Below are 24,016 nucleotides of genomic sequence, written 5' to 3'. Positions count from 1 at the left end.
TTCTCGGCAGAGAGACTCAAAGCAGCATTCAGTTGAAAAGCTCTCTCCTTGACTATTTTCTCTCCATTTTTCTGAACCCCCTCTTCTCCCAACTTTCTTCTATTTATAGTCAAGGCTAGTGGGGAGACCATGATTACAATCACCGTTAGTGCTACTAAGGGTCCAGTATCATCTGGTTAAAGTGGCCGTTTAGGTGGAAGGGCGGTGCAGCATTTATGATCTTGGAACTTGTTTCCACTTGCGCCGATTATGTTCGGCAACTCGCGTCCCCGTTCATATCGTGTCCTTCCCGGGCATGACTCAAGCGCTCTTCCGGGAAGGAATAACCGGAAAAACTCCGGGAACATTGTGCTCAAAACCTGTTTTTACCTTAAGGCAGTTTCAAGAAGGGTCCGGGCCCAAGGACAGTACGGGCTTTGGAAGCTCGGCGCCGGGCCTGCATCCAGGGCCGGTATGGGCTTGGGCCCGGGGCCCAGACGGATCTGGGCCCAAGGGAAGTATGGACTTTGGGAGCTCGGTGCCGTACAGAAAGTAAATCAACTCTTTTTATTTTTATAGATTTCTAACGTTACCGTATAGTTAATAACATTATGCAATAAACTTTTGAGTCGTAGGGTAATATGTTTTTGAACACGTAAGCCACCGAATGGATATGGATGGACATGCAACCCACGCGAATCACGTATACCAATCTACAGTATGCGCGTTCCAATAATGTACCAAACATTTGGGCCCAAGGAAAGGATAAGTGGACTATTGGAAAATGATAACACAATAAATTTTGTCACAACTTATTTATATGGCAAGTTATAAATGGTAGAGTTGTGGCAAAAATCAATCATATAAAAGTTGTAGTCCTACTCCTATTATTGCTTGTGAACCATCAGATAGTAATAGAGACAAGCATATAACTTTCATTCTATTATATATAGATAAGTCTAGGACACAACACAATCATCGATACATTGTTATTGCTTGAGAAAAATTAATGGATCGCTGCATTCCATTTAAGAGAAGCAGGAGCTGGTTTAAAGACTTCCAATATGACCCAATAACGGACAAGACGGTCGAAGTCCGAAACATTCTGTTGATAGTTGCAACTCTAATTGCAGCAGTGACTTTTCAAGCTGGGGTTAACCCTCCTGGTGGTGTTTGGCAAGATGATATGAAAAAGAATCAGACTTTATGTGATGAAAAAAGTAATCAGGGATTGCCATCTGACCCTTCATGTGCTATAATACATGCTGCAGGGACGGCCATTTACGCGTCTCAAACAAACCCCTTCTATGTTTTCATGGTTTTTAACACTGTGGCACTTTCCACTTCGGTTCTTGTCATTATGTCTCTCACATATAACTTCCCTTTCCATTTAGAAGTATTTATTGCCACAGCTTCAATGCTTGTAACTTACGGATCGGCCATATTTGCCGTCACACCTCATGCATCTCATGGATTTCGGTACGTCCTGACTGCAGCTGCTTTTCCTTTTGTGCTACGAGGTTTGATTTATATGGTCAAGTGGAAATTTTGACTTTTGGTCAAAGGTCGACTCAAAAAGTCAAAGTCAACTGGTCCAGGGTCAAAGTCAACAGTCAAAGTGCTCACGGGTCAGATCCGAGTGGTTCGGGTCAGGTCAGTCCGGGTCAACGGTCAGCTAGGTGACGTGGTGCTGACGAAACGACACTGCTGACGTGGCTAATGACGTGTCGCTGACGTGGACTAGGGCTGATGTGGAGGTGCTTGCATGGCTGCTGACGTGGAGTGATGACGTCATCCGGTGACGTCAGATTACATCAGCAGTAGTTTTCCGGCGCCTGGCAGGAGCGTGCGATGTTCACCGGCGCGTGGAGGAGAAGCCAGAAACCCGGAAGGCGCGTGTGAGTTCGTATGATCACCAGATTTTCAGGCCAAGTAGATCGGGGGACGACAAGGCCGTCTTGGCGGCACGTGTAGCTGAGATCCAAGCTAGGAGTCAAGAACATTCGGCGGCGCGTGTGAGAGTTCTGCGGCTGCTGATGGAGGTCGAGTGCCTAGGTTTTGTAGATCGGTGGACGAGGAGGCCATCATGGCGGCGCGTGTACCAAGAACACGATCTGGAAGTCAGGAATCTGAGGCGGCGCGTGGGAGATTTTCCGGAGACAACTGAGGCGTGTGGAGGCGCGTGGCAGGGCTTCGGGTGACCGGATTTCTGGGTTTTCCTCACGGGAGGCCGAGGAGCACGTCTGTGGTGTCGGTTTCAATAGGCGAAGGCTTGATGTGCACAGATCTGAAAAGTTAAGTCACGGCTTTGCTTGAGTTTGTGGATCTTGGACACAGCAGTGAGCCGTGGCGGCTGCGAGATGCCGTGGAATCTAGATCCAGCAGACAAGCATGTGTGACTTCTGTTGGTGGTGTGCACGTGAGAATCTTCTTTGTTGTGTAGAGATGTTTGTTTGATGCCAAGAACGGAGTTTAGCTCTGATACCATGTTAAATATTAGCATCGTGATGTGTGTTATACCATGTTGTATATGCTAGAGTGGATGCGGAAGGGGAGGCATACAATAGGAACATTAAGAACACGAGGATTACGTAGTTCAGCCTTGACGGCCTACATCTACGGAGGAATCCCTTAAGGGCTACATCTTTATTGTGTATAAGAGTGTAGTACAATAACCTGTATTACAATGAACCCTAACATGAGTATATATAGGCGACTAAACCCTAGACTAATAGACTTCTAGTACAAGTAGAAGACTTGACTTGCACACAAAGTAGAATTAGGTTTGGGCCTATTACATTGGGCTAATATGAACAATATATATCTCTAACAAGTTCAAAGCACATGCAGATCAAGAACAAGAGATCAAAAATTCAGAACAAGAGAATCTGTGTGACAAATGTAGAAGTGGGAATTTCTGCATAAAATGTAGAGAGGAGATTCCCAAAAATTCAGGAAGCGTCTAAGTTTGAATTTCCATCAGTTGTATCAAAAATAAAGTTCAGAAGACGTCTAGCATGTTTCGATTCTGTATTATTATGCCATAAAACTGTCGTGGGACAGCTGCTATATCTATGTACAAATTTGCATGGGTCTGTTTGATTTTGCTTTTTCGATTTTTTTTTTCCCTCTATGTATCTTTAGTTATAAATATTATGGAATTTTCACGTTAAAAATTATATTATCTTTTTGTTTTTTGGGTTAACCAAGAAAGATATAAATCAAGTTTAATTATTTTTATATATATTTTTAAACCACTTGAAAAATTCAAACCCAATAGGCCCTTAATATCCTCACTACATATGTTAGATTTATTCTTCTTTTCTAATAATAAAAAAAAATATAATTTCTTTACATTTGATATATATTAGTTAGTGTTCATGAGTTTTTGTTATAACTCTGGTGAAGCCAAAAATTTTTGTTTATGGACCGAGTTATAGTATTGACACAATAACCAGGGGACTTAATTACTCAAAACATATATCTAAATAAATAAATGTGTGTGTATATATATATATGTAGGGACACAAAATCTTCAGCGGCCCATCAACGTTGTTGGGCTCGCGCAAGGAAAATCCCTCACAATGATATTTGTAGAGAGTGGGCTTAACAAAAGGCCAGCGTTGGGTCGCGGGGCGGCATCTCGGGCCGGACTACAGGCACACCGACATGAGGAAGAGCTTCGGGCTGGATATTCAGGCCCTTCAATCTTGTATCTAGGAGGATTTGGCTCCTCGGATATGATCCGAGGCGTGAGGGCGCTGTTCCCGGTCACCCATCGGTGGGATTTTAGGTGATGTCCGGCGTGTCTTATCCAGACCCTCACTTTCATCAAGTCTTTCTCCAGAAGCCAGATGGGAGTCCCACCTTTGGTCACATAACATTCTCTTTTATACTAGCCTACGTTAGTTGTCCTTCGTCCACGTGTAGGGTCGATCTTTCCGGGACAGATATCTGTCCCATCAGTCTAGTCCCAAATTTGCTGTAGATGATCCATAAAGCCTAAGATCCCGGCTTTGTTAGGGGCAGTGTTATGTCAAGGAAGGGTATTAAGGACTATTTCCATGAGATATTTTCTGACCTCTCAAGCTCGCCTGTATCCCATTTTCGTCAGTGGGGTCCTGGGCTTTCCGAGGACGGAGTGGTCCTCGGACGTGTCTTTTGGCCATATCGAGCTCACTACTTTCGGGCTTGGGACCTGGCCTCCTTTAGTTTGGGGGCCTGTGGATTCCCTATAAGTGAGCGAGCCGGGCCCGTAGATTCTTGTGCCCCCCACAATATATATATGTATATAATATATAATTTTTTTTTTTGAGAAGGATATATAATATATAATTTAAGAGAACTTATCATTGTCCTAAACTCTAATTTGTATAAAAAAGTTGCATGATACGTTGTAAACAAAAACAAATATTGCGTAAAAGAATTGGGTTAATAGGGGATATTCACTGCAAGAAAAAGGGCTATTGCGGTGTTCCAAAAGCGCCGCTAAAACCAAAAAAGCGCCGCTAAAGGCACTTTTAACCTTTACTTGTGGCTACTATTGCAGCGGTTAGCAGCGTCACTGTTTAAGTGCCGCAGTAGACCTATTGCAGCGGTAATAAAAAGCACCGCTGTATAGGTAGCTTATAGCAAGCTTTGCTGCGGTATGAACCACAGAGTTGCATACCTACTTAACCCAATAGAAACTAAAACAAAGACAAAACTCAGAGATACTAATAATATTACAAATGGTGTTACTTAAGGACCAATTAGATGGGAGGTCTCTGGAAATTAAGGGCTCAAAACAAAGACATAGCTCCATTTTACTTGATAGTAGTAATTTGAACCGCTCACAAGAGCGCAGTAGCTTAAGCTTGGAGAGGGGAGCACTTTCCATGCAATTTAGCCCAAACCTTCATAATCTTACAATTAGAATCTCTAGCTACGATAGCTATGGCGATGACTGAGTCAAAGACCGATGATCTTGAGACACTATTAGAATCCTTGCTTTCCATCTTTAGAATCTAACTACAAATGGTTAAAAATTTGTTAAAAATAAATGTGGCTTCATAAGTACTTTTATGATATTCGTTAATAAACCATTTAAAGAAAGTTTTATTATCATTTTTATAAAAAATATAAAAAGTTGTTCAAAAAATCAATTACATTTTTTTTTTTCTCTCATAAAATATTTTTAAAAATATTTTCTATATCTCAATATCCTTAATTAGGGCACCTATTACCTTTTCCCAATTAAAAATAATAGTAGGCTTTGAATTTTAAGGGAGGACTAAACAAATTGACCATGATTGGCATAGGCTCCCCAAACCTAAATTTGACTTTTACTTTCTGTATTTTTCTTTGGCCACAAAATCATATTCAACAAAAGCAAACTCTTTTCGCCCCTTTTTCCTAGTTGTGTAAAATTGACTTCACTGGATAACTAAAGACTTAACTCCCAGTTTCCTCACTTTGAACTAGTAAATGTAAGGTATTAGAAAGAAATATTCCTTGAACCTTAAATAAAATTACTTTAATGGACATACATTTTGAAATAGTCACAACTGGAAATTATATATACAGACAGATAACACTTATCATAACAACAAAGGGCGTATAAAAATATTACTAGTTGCTCTCTCTCTCTCTCTCTATATATATATATACTCTCTTTCAATCCTTGACACAAGCATTGGAATATTGGCACATTGTTATTGGTTGAGGAAAATGGCTAGCCCTCCTCTTCCAACTCCAAAGAGCTGGTTCAGATATTTCCAATATGAGGAAGGAAGGGACTCGCCAAACGATGCGCGAAACGTTCTCTTAGTAGTTGTCACACTCATTACTGCAGTGACCTTTCAAGCTGGGGTTAACCCCCCTGGAGGGGTTTGGCAAGATGAAAAATATGGTCCAAATGGACACAAAGCAGGAAGAGCAATTTATGCGTCTCAAAAACAAGCCTACTATGTTTTCTTGTTTTCTAACACCTTGGCTCTTTCAACATCGGTTCTTGTCATTATGTCCCTCACATATAGGTTCCCTTTCCATTTAGAAGTATGGTTTGCCACAGCTTCAATGCTTGTTACATATGCATCTGCGGTATTTGCTGTCACGCCTGATGAATCTTTTAGATTTCGGTACATCTTGATAGCTTCTCTTGGGCCTTTTGCTTTACGATGTTTGATTCAAATATTCAAAAAGTATAGAAGTTTGAGTTCCAACTAGTTAAGAAATCTTCTATCATTTGCCACTTTCTTTGTTATTATGATAACCTGTCGAGGTACAGCTGCTCTAGCTATATACATGCATGTTGGGGCCTGTCTGATCAGCTTTTTCAACGTGTTTTACTTTTCCCTCCATGTTTAAGTAATTGTAACTTTTATGGATTTTTCACTTAAAAAAGTTCATCATCTTATTAATTCAAATCAGATAAAACTAAAATTTAATTATCTATATCTATATATCTATATAATAATTAATAGCCGAAACGTTTGACTTTTCGTTGACCACTTCTCATTCCTCTACATGGCTACATAAATTGTTGACACATTCAGTTTAAAACATTAAACAATTGTGTTTTTTCGGTGGTTTGCTTATTTAGTTCCAATGGGTAACTACTTATTATTGTTAAAAAATACCGAATAATTGTATCTTTTCATTTTTCAGTTAACACCTTCTCAATCAATAAACACTACCATTTAAAAAAAATAAAATTAAATAAAATTAAAAAAAAAAAAAAAAACGAGATGTCTTTTAAATAACTGAACCGTTTCAGTACAATTTTTGTTATAGTTGGTGGCTTGATTCAGTTTATTTAAAAAACCAAACCGTCATAGATATAAAAGAGTCTTACATGGGTAGTTATAAATTTTTCAAGTATCAAATTCCTTCCCAAAAAAAACATTTTTTCTATCTCTCTATACGCTCTTCTTCCTCTCTCTCACCCTTTCTCTGTATTTCCCTCCATATAAATTTTGTCCTATCTGCAAAAGCACTTGTAGCAAGACTTCACAATTTTTGACCAGCAAAGTTCCAAACCAAGTCCAAAGGTTCACCGTAAGTCCAAAACTTTTTATTTTTATTTTGCAATTTTCTTATGATTGTATTTGTTTGGTGAGAAATTGAGGGAAAAGAGAAGGGAAAAAAGGGTTTTGGATCCTGGGAAAGAATGAGAAATCTGAGGGCACTACCGTTAAGATATGGTAAAAACCTAAATAGAATTGTGGCAGTGTGGTAGAGACTAAAACCCTTTGAAATTGATGGTCATGATCATAGTGAGAATTGTACCATAAAAAAACATAGAAGTATTATTAGATTTTCTATATATGTGTGTGCGTGTAAAAGCAAGGATGAAATTTATGGAATTGTGAAAATGAGTTTATAAAGTTCTTTTTTTTTTTTTTTTTCATGATAATTACTTAGAATTCTGGATGTGAATTGTAAAACATATAAAATATTTAGTTCGGAATAGTTTGAATTGCATATTACTTTTTCTTGCTATCTTTTTGGGTTGTTATATTGCTTGCATGAATACAGAAGGAATTGGCAATATAATAGAAAAAAAGAATATAAATTAAAAACTGAAAATTGAAAACTATAATAGTTTATTCTTTTTTCTTTTTACATTGATAATCAGTCCGGAGCGTACTCAATTCAATATAACTTTGAATATTGAGTTGCAAATTTTTAGATATATAAAAATACCTCTGGCTTGCACTTTTAGCACTTCACGCTTGAATAGTTTGAATTGTCTTGCGTGGTTAATTGATAAGTGCTGCAAATACTAATAAATACCCAACGGAATGGTGCAACTGTACACCAACAGTAGGAAAAATAGGACCGACACAGTTTGTTTCGAAAAGTTATATCTTTCTGTGTTTTTAATCATAGACGTGGATACTGTTTTTCTCATTGTTCAATCAAAATGCAAAATTTCAGTTTCAGGGTCATCAAAGTTGTTGGTCAACATACTGTACTCATGGGTCTATTTGTTGGGAACTGGATTGCTTGAAGGGATGAAACGGTAAGTGTTTTTCCTTGAATCATCTTTTTGGGTTGCTTTGAATTAACTTATTTTTTAGGTCTTCTTTTGGTGTTGCATGACACATGTCTGATGAAATTCATTTTAAATTTGACATGAGATCTTTTCATTCAACTTTTTTTTTTCCATCCTCATGTTGTGATATCTGAGTAGCTATACCATGGTTGTAAAAAAGTTAAATTTTTAATGGAATTTATTAATTTGGTTATAATAGAAAATTTTCTTATAAAATTTTTTAAAATCTAAAATTATATGTTCTTTTGGTGTTACATGAATTATGTTCAATGAAATTCCTTTGGAATTTGATATATAATCTTCTCATTATATCCCCCAAAAAAAAAAAAATCATGTCGTTAAAAATCTAAGTATTTATACTATAGCTGATTAAAATCAAATTTTTACGGAAATGAATAATTTGGTTACAAATATGGAGATTAACCCAAATATTCAAAAAGAAAACTAATTCTAGACAAAACATAAGAAAAAGAAGTAGATTAAACCAATTCTAGACAAAACATAATTTTTTTTAGGATTATTTGTTTTGGTAGAAGAGATTGAAATGGTGTTGCATTGCAATAAACTCTTCATCTTCTCCTACACAATAAATGGGTTCCTTACAAATACGATTTCTTTCCTTTTAGTCAACTAAGATATTTGAATGGTTGAATTTTTATACCGAAGGAAGGGATTATATGAAGTTTTTGGATTTAGTGCATCAAGTTAAATATATACTATAATTGTTTTAATAAAATAATTCGTAAATGGGTAGGGTAGCAATTTAAAATGTGAATGTCTGATGTGAGATTTAATTTTGATGTATATTTGTGTTGTTAGTTCTATTATGTGTTTAATTTTTGGTTTTTTGGTTATGTAATGGACTCTGTTTCAAGATTTGCTTTTGTTATTGGCTTAGTTGGTTTGCAGCAGTTTTGTTGCTTTTGGGATTTATGCAAAACCAATCTTTTCTATCCTGGTTTTCACAGCTTCCTTAAAATATGTATTGTCATTATATGTCATTCTATTTATTTGCTTCTGCTAATCTAGGCAGTGGCAACAGAATGGTGGGAGGTGAATGTGGTGACAGATTACATTCTAAAGGTAATAACAGCAAATTGTTGAATTGATTATAAAATTGTTTAGAAATTATCATTATAGTTCACTTTTATTCATTTTCCACGTTGTTTTCAGGTTTTGGGATTGGACGTCTGTGCAGATACCTTAGTTGGGAATCAAATGTTAAGGGGAAAATCTGGAGGGCAAAGGAAACGAGTTACAACTGGTACAGTCAAATTGCAGTTCATATATACAGAATCATTTTCTCTCTACATCTATATCAATAATATCTAATACTAAAATTATAGGTTAGATGTTGGTTGGACCATCTAAAGTGTTATTCATGGATGAAATATCTACTGGTTTGGATAGCTCAACAACTTTTAGATTGTGAATTCAATCAAGCAATATGTTCACATTTTCAATGGAACTGCTGTCATCTCCCTCCTCCAGCCAGCACCAGAGACTTATAATCTTTTTGAGACATTATTCTCATCTCTGATGGCCAGATTGTATACCAGGGTTCTAGTGAACAAGTGCTTGAATTTTTTGAATCAATGGGCTTTAAATGTCCTGAGAGGAAAGGGGTGGCAGACTTCCTGCAAGAAGTGAGTTTGAATAATGGTTTTTTTTTTTTTTTTGGGTCTCATATATGCTAATAGTATTATTATCTTCTAAAGAGGTAAGCATTACAAGTAGAATCTCATATTTGGATTCATATATAACCAATTTATAGGTGACTTCAAGGAAAGATAAGGAGCAGTACTGGGCACAAAAAGACGAGCCCTACAATTTTGTAATAGTCAAGAAATTTGCTGAGGCATTCCAATCTTTCCATGTGGGACGGAAACTCGGAGATGAACTTGCAACTCTGTTGGACAAGGCTAAAAGCCATCCGGCTGCTTTGACAACAAGAAAGTGTGGTGTCAAAAAGGCAGAACTGGTGAAAGCTTGCTTGTCAAGAGAATTCTTGCTCATGAATAGGAATTCGTTTGTCTACATCTTCAAGTTCATTCAAGTAAGATGAGCTTTATAGTATTTTTTAAAACTTTCTTTTCTTTATCAAATTTCATTATACCCAAATATGAGTAATATAAACCTTTTCTTTTGTTTTCTTCTTTTAGCTTACAATAATGGCAATGATTGTTATGACAACTTTCCTACGGACTGATATGCACCGAAATTTAGTAACTGATATTCATGACCGTTGCAAACCTTCCTGTTTTCTTGAAGCAAAGGAAGCTCAATAAATTAAGATGCAATCTTTGTAACATTAAATGCGGAAAGCGTCTTCATTGCCCAATTAAGATCTCAAAAGTGGGTTTGGATTTTGGGTTTTGGTAGTGTTAACTTCTTTGCTTAATATGTTTTTGCTTAATGGAATTCAATAGTTTGACTAAGTGAAAGTTTCTTCATATGCCATATGTCCTAATTGTTCCAATTCTTCAAAGAGTTGACTTCCTTAAAAGTGAGTTTGTTTTTTTGGTTTTGGTTTTATGGTTTTTGTCATTTTTTTTAATATAACATTTCTTATTTAGTGTTTTTATTATTGCATGGGTTTGAACATGAGAAATGAGATTATTGTAATTGCATATAATTTAAATATGTATCATAATATAATATATATATATATATTTTTTTTTTTGCAAAACTTTCCCGTGTATCGCACGAGTTAACGACTAGTAATAACTAATAGCCGAAATGTTTGACTTTTTGTTGACCGTGTCTCATTGCGTCACGTGACTACACAAATTAATGCCACGTTTACATTTTAAAACACCAAAATATTGTGCGTTTTCGTTTAGTGGTTTAGGTGAAATGTTTCACTCTTAAATAGTAGTTACAGAAATTAAAAAAAGAAAAACACTTCTTTAAATTCGTGACAAATTAACAAATAAGATTTTTTTTTTTTTTGAAAACCAACCAACAAATAACCAAAATCAAATATTTTATATTTTTAGCCTCACCCTCCAGACACATTGACCAAAATTTTACTCCCTAAAATGAAAAACAAATACACACATAGCGTTTCAGTGGGTAAGTTCTTTAGCTGTCTCTTTATATATTCTCAATTTCACTTCAGTTTTGCCTTTGCCCATTTTTCCTCTGCGAGAAGAAACTCTGTGAATAGAGATAGGATATAGGATTGTCTCCACTAGCCTGCCGCTGTCACACAGCGAAACTGCTGCCGGTGAAATTGTCTTCTTATGTTTTTCCCTTTCAGTCCATCGTTAAGCGTAAAACCTCTACCCTCTACCCTTTCTCAAACATAGACCCAAGTCTTGCAAGGGCATGACTATGGGTATCAGACCGTTCTCTCTCGGTTTTTCTCAGGTTTTCCTTTATTGGTGTTTTTTATTGGCTTTACTTTTGTATGCAATTTTGTTAATCAAATGGTTTGATAAAAGCGTATGTCTTCATAGTGGGTCTGTGTAATTGTGCCTGAAATTGTAATTCTAAGATGGATTTGCTTGATTTTGATTGCTTGAATATATTTGTTAAAAAGAATTTTCCACAATGATACTTTTTGGGCTTAGTTTTATTACTTCTATTTAAACTAAGTGATATTTGAATTCTGGTAGAATTTCATAGTGAGGAATATAGAGATTGTGGCTCATGTTGATCCTAGAAAGACGTCTTTGGTTGATTCTATTTTAAACAAGCAAAGGTAATAATTCCTTAATGATTTTCCTCTGCATAATTTGCCACATTGATTGGTTATAACCCAAGTATCCAACTACAAGTTGTCTCTGTTTTTTCATAATTTCTACCAGATCGCTTGCTATTAGGTACGTTTCTCCTCCTCCTCTTCTTTTATCTGAATTTATTTATTTATTTAGTTTTGTTTTACCACTGATTCGAGATTAGGTATTAAGTTTAAGCATCTCTTGCTTCTATTTTTTTCCCTTTTTGATTGATTTCACATAGTCCCAAAAAACTTCCCACAAAATCCCCAAAGCAGAAGCCAAGGGCTGTCTTTTTCAAGTGGGTATGTGTTTCTTATTCAAATATCTATTGTGGGAATTATTGTTGGTTGATGATTGGTCATAACCAATGGTTTCTAGGATCATTTATGAGAAACCCAAATAGATTTTTTGTTGTGTTTTGTTTGATTTGTGTTGAGTTAAGGAATTGTTTTAGTTTCCCTATTAATGCTTTGGGATATCATATAAACTTCAAATTTTTTTTTTTTGGGCTTACGAATATTGATATAGGAAAAAACTGCCAATTAATGAGGAAAAATAAGACAAGGGTGATGTAGTAAGAAAATGTGGGTGTGGTTGTAAGAAAATGTTTGCTCTACTCTCTGCCCTCTTCTACTATACTCCAATATCTAACCCAAGTATAGGTTTTTTGTTATCTTTTTTATTACCTGATTTGTTTTTAAAAAAATTCCCAGAAGTAGTTTAGGTAGTCTAATGTTGGTCCCTTAAATTTTACTTGATGTATCAATTTGTTTTTGAATTGTGAATTCCATTATTCTAAATATGTCTTAGATACTGGAAATTATGGTTCCCTCAATTTTCAACACCTGTACATTAACCAAGTTCTATTTCTCGGTTATATCTGCTAGGAGTTCAACAAAATGCCTCTAAGAGCAGCTGCTATTACTTGGCATTTTTGCATCTATGTAAGTTAAAAGCCTGTACATGTGTTGGGATAATAGTATAGATGAACTGTCATAAGTTCTATATTTATGTTTAATATCTTAGACATTGTTACATTCTGCTTTATGCAGATTGGGGATGTGCTGACTTGGGTTTGAATACTAGAAATTTAATTGTTTGGACTATTTGATGTGCTTATTCCCACTTCTTTTGATTTATGTTAGGATTGTGCATTTTTGGTTTTATGCTATTTTTTAATGTTGAAATTTTCTTTTTGTAAATAGATATAAATCATGTCAGATGTCAAAACTCATGTGCACATTAGTCCACAAACTTCAGTTGGTTGCAGCTTAACTGTAATGAGGAGGTGGCAAGTCAGTTGGTTTACATGGTTTTTCTGCAATTGATAGATCATGACCCAATTTGCATATAAGCATGCAACAATGGACTTAGGATTTCACCTGAGGCAGTTCGGTTTATTAATATAGCACTTCATTGCAACATATTTGGATTTAGAAAAACGTAAGGGTGTTTAGTGGCAAAGGACGCTGTGCTGTATTTGTTCAATTGTAACGTGTTTAGTTTGTCATGGGCATAATTTTTGGGTGGATTCATGTTATAGTCATTTTAATACTATTTTATCAAAAAGTTTTTCTCTTTCCAAGTTTCTGTTTTCTTTTCATATTAAGTCATGTTTTCTCTTTATAATGTTAGGTATAAAGAAAAAGGCAAGTTAAATTCTATCACAAGTCTCTAATATGCCAATAGACCTTCGCATCGCTATACTTTTTGTTGTTTCTCTTTGGAATCATCATTTAACTTTGCCTTGACGTGAAAAATTACATTACATCTTACAAAAATACAATTCATCTGTAAATCAATTTGTGTAATATAAATTTTAGGTTATTTATGATGGATAGGATTTAAAACTGTGGCGGTCATTGATCTGGGCATAGAACAGAGCCTTGAAGTTGAGTAGTTATTATATGTCTTCAATTAGGTTATCTATCTATGTATGGATTTCAATCCCTAACCCTTTTTCCTCTCTATATATATATTTTTTTGTTGAAGTCAAGGAAACACTTATAGAAAATCCAATTCTACAGGTTTTGTAAGAAAATATTGTGGATATGGATGGGTTTCGTAGTGGAGATAGTAGCGATTTAATGGTTTTTTTTTTTTTTTGGGTGTTTTTGAAAGGCCTAAGAGTCGGCCTGGTGATTAATTTATTTGGCTGAAACATTAATTTATATTGATGTAGATTGTGGTTTCAGAATTTTCAGTGATATATATGGGCTGTTTGTTGCAGATAGTTTTGTTTATGGGGTTCAATAAAAATTTTAGGCACAGTTGATTTGATGCTAAATAGTTTTTGGGTTTTGTTTTAGAAAATCTTTAGATTTTTTACTCAGTGAGGTGTTATATTGATAGCATATATTATTGATAAAGCACTGGAGCTTGCAGCACGATCTAGATATAGTAATGGTCAATGGGTTAATGTTGTGGTGTAACTGCCAAAACTCTCACTTGGATCTTTAAGGGAGCCTTTGAGTTGACTACACTGAAACAGGCAGATATTGCTATCATCGATAATGCAGATTTGGTATGCAACATGATTGACCTTTTTCAGTTTCCCTTTTTTAATTTTGCTTCAATGGACTTGCTCATTTTGATCAGCATGTATTTAGCTACTTGAATTCTGTCAGATGCAAACTTACTTTTAAAACATAATTGGTATGCTGTTGAAATAATTAAGGCTGAAGTTTAATCTTGGGTTTGAGACACAGTCATATCTATGCAGATAATCTTTTACTCTAATTTTTCCCCCTAATAATAAAGCAGCATTTTTGCAGTTTTGCATGTGTAAATTTTAGGTTATTTATGATGGATAGGATTTAAAATTGTAGTGGTCATTGATCTGAGCATTTGTTTGACATGAGTAGGCGGTTTAAAATTTTAGAACTTTTATCCTGGTCTTTTCATAATTTTTCTTGGAGTCAAAGTGGTGTGCGGTTAGTTTTGAGAATATTATTTTCTTAGGAATTTCTAGATATTGCTATGAAAGCCATTTTAGTAGTTGTCTCTATTTAATGATACTTTTATTTGCTTATATCCCACTTTGAACACCATTTTTTTTTAAATTATTAGTTTATTACATACCTTGTGTTGGTTTTAAAACTAACGCTTGATGGTTAGGTTTATGTCATTAGTGTGTTACCTAAGCTTTTGATGATAGATGTGTCTTTTTCTACTAACAGTTTCTAATGGATAATAGAGTATACTTGGATCAGCAGCCTATATACTTCTCTTTATATTGTTGTGATTGGTGACATTAAGTAACAACCACATCTTAACATCAATCACATCTTAACATCAATCATATACTATTTTGTTCTACCAAATAAATTTACTGATTAGAGTTGTCTTTCTTTGTCATAGGGGTTAGTTAATATATTGATTGGCTTTCATTATGTCACTATTGATACCAAACTAAAGGTCATATTTTCTTCCCGGTATTTTTTTTAATTTAAAAATTTGTGCATCAAATATTGTTAAATATAGTATATATTTTCTTTAACAAATATGATCTAGGTTTGGGTATTTTATTGGGATAGATTATGATTTAGGCATTTGGATTAGATAAAGGTATAAAGGTTAGATTTGGTTATGTTTTAGATATTTATTTGTGTTAGATTTTGTTTGGTTCACTAAACCATGTGACTTGCTTCAAAATTTGACATTTCGTGTGTAATGCAATTGAGAAGGATACATATTAAGTCAACTTTACATACCTACTAAACAAATAGTAGGTATGGAAATAAACATTACCTTTATGAACTGTAAGTTCAATAGAGATATTTACCATTGCAATAAACATTACCATTATTTGTGTTGCCTTTGATTCCATTTGGAATTCACTGATTTTTTGTATATAAGCTTTGGCTTTGCTGAAAATTTTTTCAACTAATAAAATGGTCCAACCTGATATGATCTTTTGTACTAATTTCTTAATTAAGTGATTGTGTCTAATGTTTCACCAAATTATTTGACCCATGGAAGATTGGGGCTATATCAGATCTCTATGTTGGTGTTTCAACTCTGCATGAAGCTGCAAGCAAGTTCATTTTATAGATATCATATCATATGCCAAGGCTTGGCATCTTCAAGGGAATTTTTTTTTCCTGTTGGATCTAAATGCAAAAAATGTATTATTGCATAGTTATATTTCTTTTCCACTAGCTGTGGTGTGCATATATTGCACATTTTTATTTGAAATTGTTACTACTTTCTAGGCAATGATTTTTGTATGGTTTTGATTCAAGAAGTGGTACAAATTCAAAATATTATTATCTTCCTTCAGCAGTTTGCGTACAGTTATATTTTTACTTAATTTTATTCATTTTCAAATAAATGTACTTTCAAATAAAATAATTATATTTAATTTTTATTTTCTAATCCCGTGCATAGCACGGGTTAGTGACTAGTTTTTATAATGATTTAAACCACTTGAAAAATTCAAACCAACCAGGTCCTTAATATACTTGCTGCATATGCCAAATATATTCTCTATTATTTTTTTTTGGGTAACAAGAAAAATTTGCTTGAGATAAATATTGTTTTAGTGTTCTCGAGCTTAAGAACTATGTAGTACTTATTGTTAAGAACCTTGTGGCTCTTTTTCTAAAAAAAAAAAAAAAAGAACCTTGTGGCTCAATAATACGTTGTTTATTCCGTAAGGAAAAATTAGAATTGAATGATAAAAAACTTCCAAGACATGCATGCCTTTTTTTAAAATGATCCTTTTTATCATTTAAGAAAGTCAAGTTTAGAACAGATCATCAAAATTTCCGGAACAATACACATGCCTTTATTTTTAATAAATTGCAGTGTTATGGGACATAAACTGGACAACTACCAAAAACAAAATATAAAACCTTTAGTAGGAATAAGGGCAGCACGAGTACCCAACGAGGCTGAATTTCAAAGTAAATTTATAAATAATATATGGTCGATTCTATTGTTTTGTTTCTAAAACTAAATATTTTGATATATGAAAAAAAGTTATTTAGATCCCTATGCGGGTTTACAGTTTACTACCAATTTTAAGATGGCTGCTTGACTGCTACTTCCAAGTTCTGAGTGGTTGAGTAATATCGATGGCTTAAAATTTAATAGATAAATAGCATCTGCCAAAAAAAAAAAAAAATTGGGCAAATAATAAATCCCATAAGCATTTTTTTTTTTTTTTTTGGGAGAAACAAATACACATGCACACATAAGGGAAAGAGAAATGAATTCTAACATAAATGCATATCACAAACTCCATTTAAAAACTATGGTAACTTTTAAGTTAGCTTTTATATATGAATAATGGTGCAAATGAAAACATTATGATAATTGCAAGACTTTATTACTAGGGCTTGAAACCTAATATACAATCATAATGCAATAGTATATTCTTTTTTTTTTTTTATTTAAATTTTTTTTATACAAGATAGAATTTTATTCTAGCCTAATCTAAGTGTATATGTGTGTGAAGCTCCCTCCTGGAGACTTAAACCCTTGCCCCCCACACTCCACAAGCACTTATACTTGTGGAGTGACCATCGCACCAAGGGTGTGCGGTGATATGCACTAGTATATTCTAAAAAGGCTTGAGCCCAAATATTATGAACCTATTTGAGCCACCTATTCGGCTATCCCACAATATTATTATGAATTAACACCCCCTCCAACTAATTTGGATATATATTTTTTTTGAGAAAAAATAGAAAAGGGGACTTGCGTATATAGTCATCACCCCATGACCCATAATACATTGCTATTTGGGCTTTTTGGTAAGTTCATGGGCACTACCAACGCACAAAATGGTATGCCACTATTCGACCCCAATTATCACAATTTTTGCATATTAGAAACTATAAGTCAATACTAGTGCCCAAATAACTCACGACCTTTTGGCACTTGGTTTGAAGTGACGAGTATTTTTGAAAGCTTCTTTTCATTGTACCACACTTGCTTATGGTAACTAATTTGGATACTAAGTAGTGAAGGTGGGTAGTGGATTGAGACTTCATCAAAAAGTTTGCAACTTGTAAGTGTGAAGTAATGAAAGGCATGACAATGATTCCTTCGCGCACACAATGACAAAAAAATGTCATTCTATCTTGATGTGTTTGGTTCGATCATGAAAGACACCATTATATGTTGTTTTGATCATGCCCTTGCTATATTATAAACATTATATGTTAAAACATTTCAAGAATTAACAGTATATATTACATCTTATAAAACATAAAGTGATACCAGTGATGATGTCATAGACTCACAACAAGGTGATTAACTTCTGGCAAGTATGGATACTGATGGCATGATGGAGTAACCGCAAGACAGATTTGGGTTCTTTTTGTGTGTGTGTGTGTTTTTTTTTTCATGCTAGGTATTATGGTTCTCTCTCGAAAATAGATTTGGGTTTATTTTTACCCCTCTCTCTCTCTCTCTCTCTCTCTCTCTCTCTATATGTATAGGGATTGGTTAGGAGAAAAGGAATTTTGTATTGTTTTTGGATTTGTTGTACAAACTAAAAAAAAAAAAAAAAAAAATCATTTTGTACTAATTTATAAGTTTAAGGGTCAATTATAAAACTTTAAAGACTAAAATAATTAATTTTTGATGAACTAAATTATAAAATTTGGATGTCATTTTAGCCAAAATGAAAGTTTAAATTTTGTGGCTGCCAAATTCTAAAATAGGAAATTTCGTAAGTCTAAGGGTCCCCTCCCTCCCCCCCTCCCCCACCCCACCACCCCCCCCCACACCTAGACATGGCAAAACGGGTCAGACCCGTTTTGACCCGACCCGTTTGACCTGCAATCCGTTTGACCCGTAACCCGATTGACCCGTTTAAAAATGACCCGTTTTGACCCGTGACCCGTTTTGACCCGCGACCCGATTGACCCGCGACCCGATTGACCCGACCCGAACCCGACCCGCATGTTTTGCCACGTTTACTAATGTTGAGTAGATTTAGATTGAGGTGTAATTTTTATAAAATATTTACTTATTCTTTTTTACTTAATATGTTATGTACTCCATTATAGTTTGTTATTTTTTACTTACCACCTTTATTTTCTCTTCCTACTTTAAATAGATTAAAGATTATACCAAGATTAGTTTCTAGAAAGCTGGAACAGGAGTTGCACCAAATTTGGGTATCAATTCAAGTGTTTAGTGGTAATTGGTAACAATATCACTAGTGAGAATCTAATCACAATTAAGGAACTCATAAACAATTGACAGATTGCATCTATTTCAAAAAAAAAAAAAAAAAATTGTTTGAAAAATACGGGTCAACTTGACCCGACTCATGACCCGACTCAACCCGCGACCCGTTTGACCCGCAACCCGATTGACCCGTTTTAAAAATGACCCGTTTTGACCCGTGACCCGTTTAACCCGCAAACCCGATTGACCCGACCCGAACCCGACCCGACCCGCCCGTTTTGCCACGTCTACCCACACCCCCCCAAAACAGCTTCGCCACTACACATATTATATATGAACAAGTTATAAAACAAGGGCGAGCCTAACATCATGAAGTGTCATCCATGTTTGATATTGTAAACTTCCATATCTAGTTTTTATTTTATAATTTTCTAGAGTCCTTATCTAGTTAATTAATCCTAATGATTCTTTAGGGCTTCCGAGTGGTTGACTTGAGTCTCCTTGATGGATTCATGAGCACAAGGTTGACCTAATCAGAGGCTCTTGACTGAGTCTAGCCAGCAGGCCCAGCACTTGTTTGTTGTTCCTTGGTGTTGATCTGGAGACACTATTAGAATTCTTGCCCAGTACTTGTTTGTTGTTCCTTGGTCTTAATCCGGAGATACTATTAGAATCCTTGCTTCCCATTTTCAGATTCCTTACCACAAATGGTTATTTTACAGGCATCGTTTAGAACAATTGTTAATAAACCATTTAAAGAAAGTTTTAATATTTTTATAAAAAAATATAAAAAGCCAGGGACAGAACCAGGATTCGAAGTTGGGGGGCAAAGTATAAATACAAAAAAAGTTTATAAAAATCAAAACTAACATCTACTCAAGTTTTGTCAAATTTCATCCCATTCATTAACATTATAATCTCATATTTTCACAATTTGGATTGATACTGATTTAATCGGTGGTAATTTTTTGGAATTTTGTTTGAAAATTTTCATGAATTGGGACATCAACACTAGAGGCAAAGCTGCATTATTAGCTTCAAATTATTTGTAATTTTTCCTCTTTCAAAAAATCAAATATTATAGATAATTTTCCCATCACCAACCATTCACATAAAAGTTTCATTACTTCCATATTATATAGCTCTATAGTTTCAAAATTTAGTCCAAAAAATAAACCAAACATACCACACAAGTTACAACAACATTAATGTTAATAAATTATTTTCTGAAAATAGTTAATAATTCATAAAATAAATCAACAAACAAACGTTATCCGTTAATAACATTTATTACTATTCACTGCACAGGTTTTGGTGGAAATTTTTAATTTTCCAGGTAGAAATGTATATAGTGCTATATTTTTTTCAAAATGGGGGAAGGGGGGGGGGGGGGGGCATGGCCCCCCTTTGCCCTAACGTGGGTCCATCTCTGTAAAAAGCTATTCAAAAATCAATTACCTTTTTTTTTTTCCTTATAATTTTTTATATATAAATCTATCACAATCTAAGTGTGTTTATGTGTAAAACTTCCTCCTGAAGATTTGAGCCCTATTTCCTGCCCCCACATCACAATAATTTTGTATTTATAGAGTGAACAATATACCAATGGTGTGCTGTGGTTAAAAATATTATCTATAAAATACTAGTAGATTTTGAATTTAAAGGGAGGAATAAACACATTGGTCCTGATTGGCATAGGCTCCCCAAACCATAAATTATTTTCGGAAAATCCATGCACTGGCTTTGTTGACTTTTACTTTCTGCTTACTTTGGCCACAAAATCATATACAACAAAACCCTTTTCGCCCTCCTTCCTATATTTTTTTTTTTTTTGGTTGAATACCCATCCCTCCTTGTTGTGCAAAATTGACTCCATTGGATAACAAAAGACTAATTCCCAATCTCCCCACTTGAAGTAGTAAATGTAATAAATTAAATAGAAATATTCCATCAACCCTAAATAAATTAACCTTAATGGACAAATGTTGATCCTTTTTGTCATAATGCTTATGTCACTAACTAATGTTGATCCTTTCTTCTTGCATTATACAATGAAATCAATTAAATTTGCTCTTTTCTTTTCAAATCTTATTGTTGGGCACATTTTAGGACCAAAATGAAATTGTATGAAACTCAAACACACATAAACATGAAGAGATTTGCATATGTTTATTATTTCACTAAAAAATATTAGTGATTTTTTTTATATATATTTATTTTGTGAGAGGTAATTAAGTTAAAATTACAGAGAATTTCTTAATTCAATTTCTTTTATGTATTTCTTCTCAATTTTTTATTTCTTTTATGTATTTTCTAACATCAAAAGCTTGGGTTATATATTATTTTTCTTATAAAATTGAATAAGTATTATTGAGTAATTGAAAGATCTTTAAGTGTTCTATAAAGAACTGAATTTAAATTGCGACTTTATATAGTATTTGTAACATGTTCTTAACTTTATTGATGGGTTTTGAGATAACTTTCACTTTAATGAAACTTTTAACTTAAACATTTGAAATTTTATTTAGAAAGAAGTAATTTCGTTTACCACTCGTAATTAATAATAAAAAACTTGTGTAATACACTAAGGGCATGTTTGGTAGATTGTAATAGGCACTGTAATGTAATAGTTATTCCTATGGTTTAGCTATTCAATAGTTTGGTTATATTTTTATTACAGGGAATAGCCATTACTTGTGAAGTGTGGGGGGCAAGGACCGAGGTTCAAGTTTCTAGGAGGGAGCTTCACACACATATACACTTAGATTAGGCTGGAGTAGAATTCTATCTTGTATCCAAAAAAAAAAAAAAAAAAAATTCTAACATTAATATATTTCCAAATAAATGAACTTTTCATATCCACCTAACAATTATGGAAATAAAAAATCATTAAAAAATAACTCATCTCTCTAAAATTTAAAATATCTTATTTTCTAGGAAATATATTTGTATGAATGAGATATTTTCTAAAATAGATCATAAGTTTTATTCTAATGTTACAACGCACAACCAAACTAATGAATATGTTTAGTTATTCCATTACAATACCTTTTATTTCTGGTAATAAAGATTACCATTCCTGTTGTAATTCATATTTAGTATACCAAACGTACCCTAATTGCTAAGAATATATAATAATTATTTGACCAACAAATAACAAAGCAATACATTAATCAAAAATCATTTTTAAAAACTATCATTCCAATTTAGTCTCTCAAAAAACTCAATTTTCTTTTCAATTGATATCTCATGTAACTTTACACATTGTCCTAAAGTTCAACAAAATAATATAAAATATATTTTAAAAAATAACAATAAATTGAACAAAAAAGAGTACTCAAGAAAATTATAAAAACTAAGCATATTGAACATATAGTCTGAAAGTGCATTATTGAACTTGAGATAACAAAGCCTAAACTCCTTAGACAACATTTATTACTCATACCAAATCGGTATTTAATTTTGAATTTGAAAATAAATTTTCCTTAGCCATAGGCCTTAAATTTAATTGTATAAGAACCACTAAAGAATTATCACAATATTATTTTCACAAAAAACAATTGAGCCTTTATAAAATTTGTATAATCTATCAAAATTTTATGAGATTTTTTTTTTTTTTTTTTTTGAGTTCAAAAGACGTCCCTCTCTCCTTTTTTTGGGGGGGGGGGGGATTCAAATTTTTAGGGAGGCAAACTCTTATTTATTTATTTGTTTGAAATCTCTTAAAAATTTTAATAATTATAAATAATACAATATAGATTTTTTTTGGGGAGGGAGGTGTTAATCTCAATATACTTCCATCTCTAGTGCACAAGAACACAAAGTACAAGCCAAACTCATTCAAGCTTCATTGGTACAATTATTCTCTATAAACTAGCCGCTAACCTGTGCAATGCATGAGAACTTAAATTGATTATGAAACTATACAATTGCATAAATTGCTCCTATTTGACTTGAATTTGTGTTACAATTTGATGAAAAAGTCAAAACTTAAAATATTCACGAATTGAAAGATTCATTGCCTAGGAATTGTTGAAACAAAACAAAATATATATGGCTACGTACACAATAGAGAAATTAATATAAGAGAAATATTAGTTATCTTCAAAAGAATTACCCATGGTATAGTTGTTGAAATCTACCAAACATGTTCAGATATTGCTAAAACTAATGTAAAAGGTCAGATGTTAAAACTTCGAAAATGCTAAAAAAATAATTTAAAAAAAATTAGAAGATTCTAAACCTAGAATTATTGAAACAATAGAAAAATTATATGACTACAGTCATTACACACAAAAGAGAAATACAAGAGAAAGATGCCGTTGAAAGATGCCACACAGTTTCATATAATGCAAAAAATAAACCCAAAAATTCAGAAGAAACTAAAGAATTTGAAAATTTGGTGCCTACTGTTAGGTTTTTAGATCCCTTTAAACTAGAATGTTTAACCTAATTAATTAACCAAGTGAATACTTAGGTTTATTATTTAGATCTAGATGATAAAAAAAAAAAAAAAAACCAATCATATCATGCAAAGCAACGGAAAAATAAATAACATAATGATATGATGATCTAGGAAAACCAAATCGGTAAAAAACTTGGGAAGGATTTAACCTAGATATTCTAAAGGTAAAAACCAAATCCACTAGAAAAAAATAGAAGTTTACAATAAGACTTAGACCACTAACATCCTATTGCTACTACACATAGAACTTACTACCACGACCCCGTAATAACTTCGAGTCCATGGACTACTTCTTTCCTTGGCCTTTGCAACACAATCACCCACACTTGTGACTTTGAGACTCCACTCAAAGGTTTATCAATACAAACTCTCTTGTTTGTGACAACAAGACCACTCTTGAAAGTTTAGATCATCAGCACCTTTGATGACTAGAGAAGGTAGCAACTTCTACAACACCGGATCCTGAGATTCTTCAAGGAATAACATCGGTAGAAGATATGAGAGAGCTTTTTGGGTACAAAACCCTAGATACAAAAGAGGCACACTCTTCTCACTCTGAAAAGTCTTATAAAAACGTGCTTATGGTTTCCTTTAAATACTAGAAGAAGTAGATCTGAAATCCTAATCCTTTTTGGGTTTGAACTGCTGTTGGGCTGAACTTAA

At 33.8% G+C, this 24,016-nt stretch overlaps 2 protein-coding genes and 1 long non-coding RNA gene across 4 annotated transcripts; all 3 read left to right on the top strand.

Annotated features, from left to right (window-relative positions):
* The first annotated feature begins 877 nt into the window (after positions 1-877).
* LOC126722363 (uncharacterized) lies at positions 878-1,531 on the top strand. Its single transcript, XM_050425529.1, has one exon. The coding sequence runs from the start codon at positions 989-991 to the stop codon at positions 1,529-1,531; it is 543 nt and encodes a 180-aa protein (XP_050281486.1). The 5' UTR covers positions 878-988.
* A 4,157-nt stretch (positions 1,532-5,688) lies between these two features.
* On the top strand, positions 5,689-6,186 carry LOC126722362 (uncharacterized). The gene has a single exon (XM_050425527.1). It carries the CDS (start codon positions 5,689-5,691, stop codon positions 6,184-6,186), a length of 498 nt encoding a protein of 165 aa, XP_050281484.1.
* Positions 6,187-6,803: 617 nt separating this feature from the next.
* On the top strand, positions 6,804-10,432 carry LOC126724515 (uncharacterized). Of its 2 annotated transcripts, XR_007655014.1 has the most exons (7): positions 6,804-7,017; positions 7,900-7,984; positions 9,047-9,100; positions 9,191-9,281; positions 9,565-9,663; positions 9,792-10,073; positions 10,180-10,432. It is a non-coding gene; the product is annotated as an uncharacterized LOC126724515 (long non-coding RNA). The 2 variants fall into 2 exon arrangements; XR_007655015.1 differs by lacking the exons at positions 9,565-9,663; positions 9,792-10,073; positions 10,180-10,432 and adding an exon at positions 9,364-9,558 and having other exon boundaries at positions 6,806-7,017.
* Positions 10,433-24,016: the final 13,584 nt, after the last annotated feature.

Source organism: Quercus robur, chromosome 4 (genome assembly GCF_932294415.1).
Source record: "Quercus robur chromosome 4, dhQueRobu3.1, whole genome shotgun sequence".
Taxonomy (NCBI): domain Eukaryota; kingdom Viridiplantae; phylum Streptophyta; class Magnoliopsida; order Fagales; family Fagaceae; genus Quercus; species Quercus robur.
Note: the sequence above shows the minus strand (reverse complement) of the source record. Positions and strands in the feature narration are given on the sequence as shown.

Bases quoted from the DNA above. Each gene is read 5' to 3' on its own strand.
- LOC126722363 (XM_050425529.1), top strand. From the start codon at position 989: ATGGATCGCTGCATTCCATTTAAGAGAAGCAGGAGCTGGTTTAAAGAC.
- LOC126722362 (XM_050425527.1), top strand. From the start codon at position 5,689: ATGGCTAGCCCTCCTCTTCCAACTCCAAAGAGCTGGTTCAGATATTTC.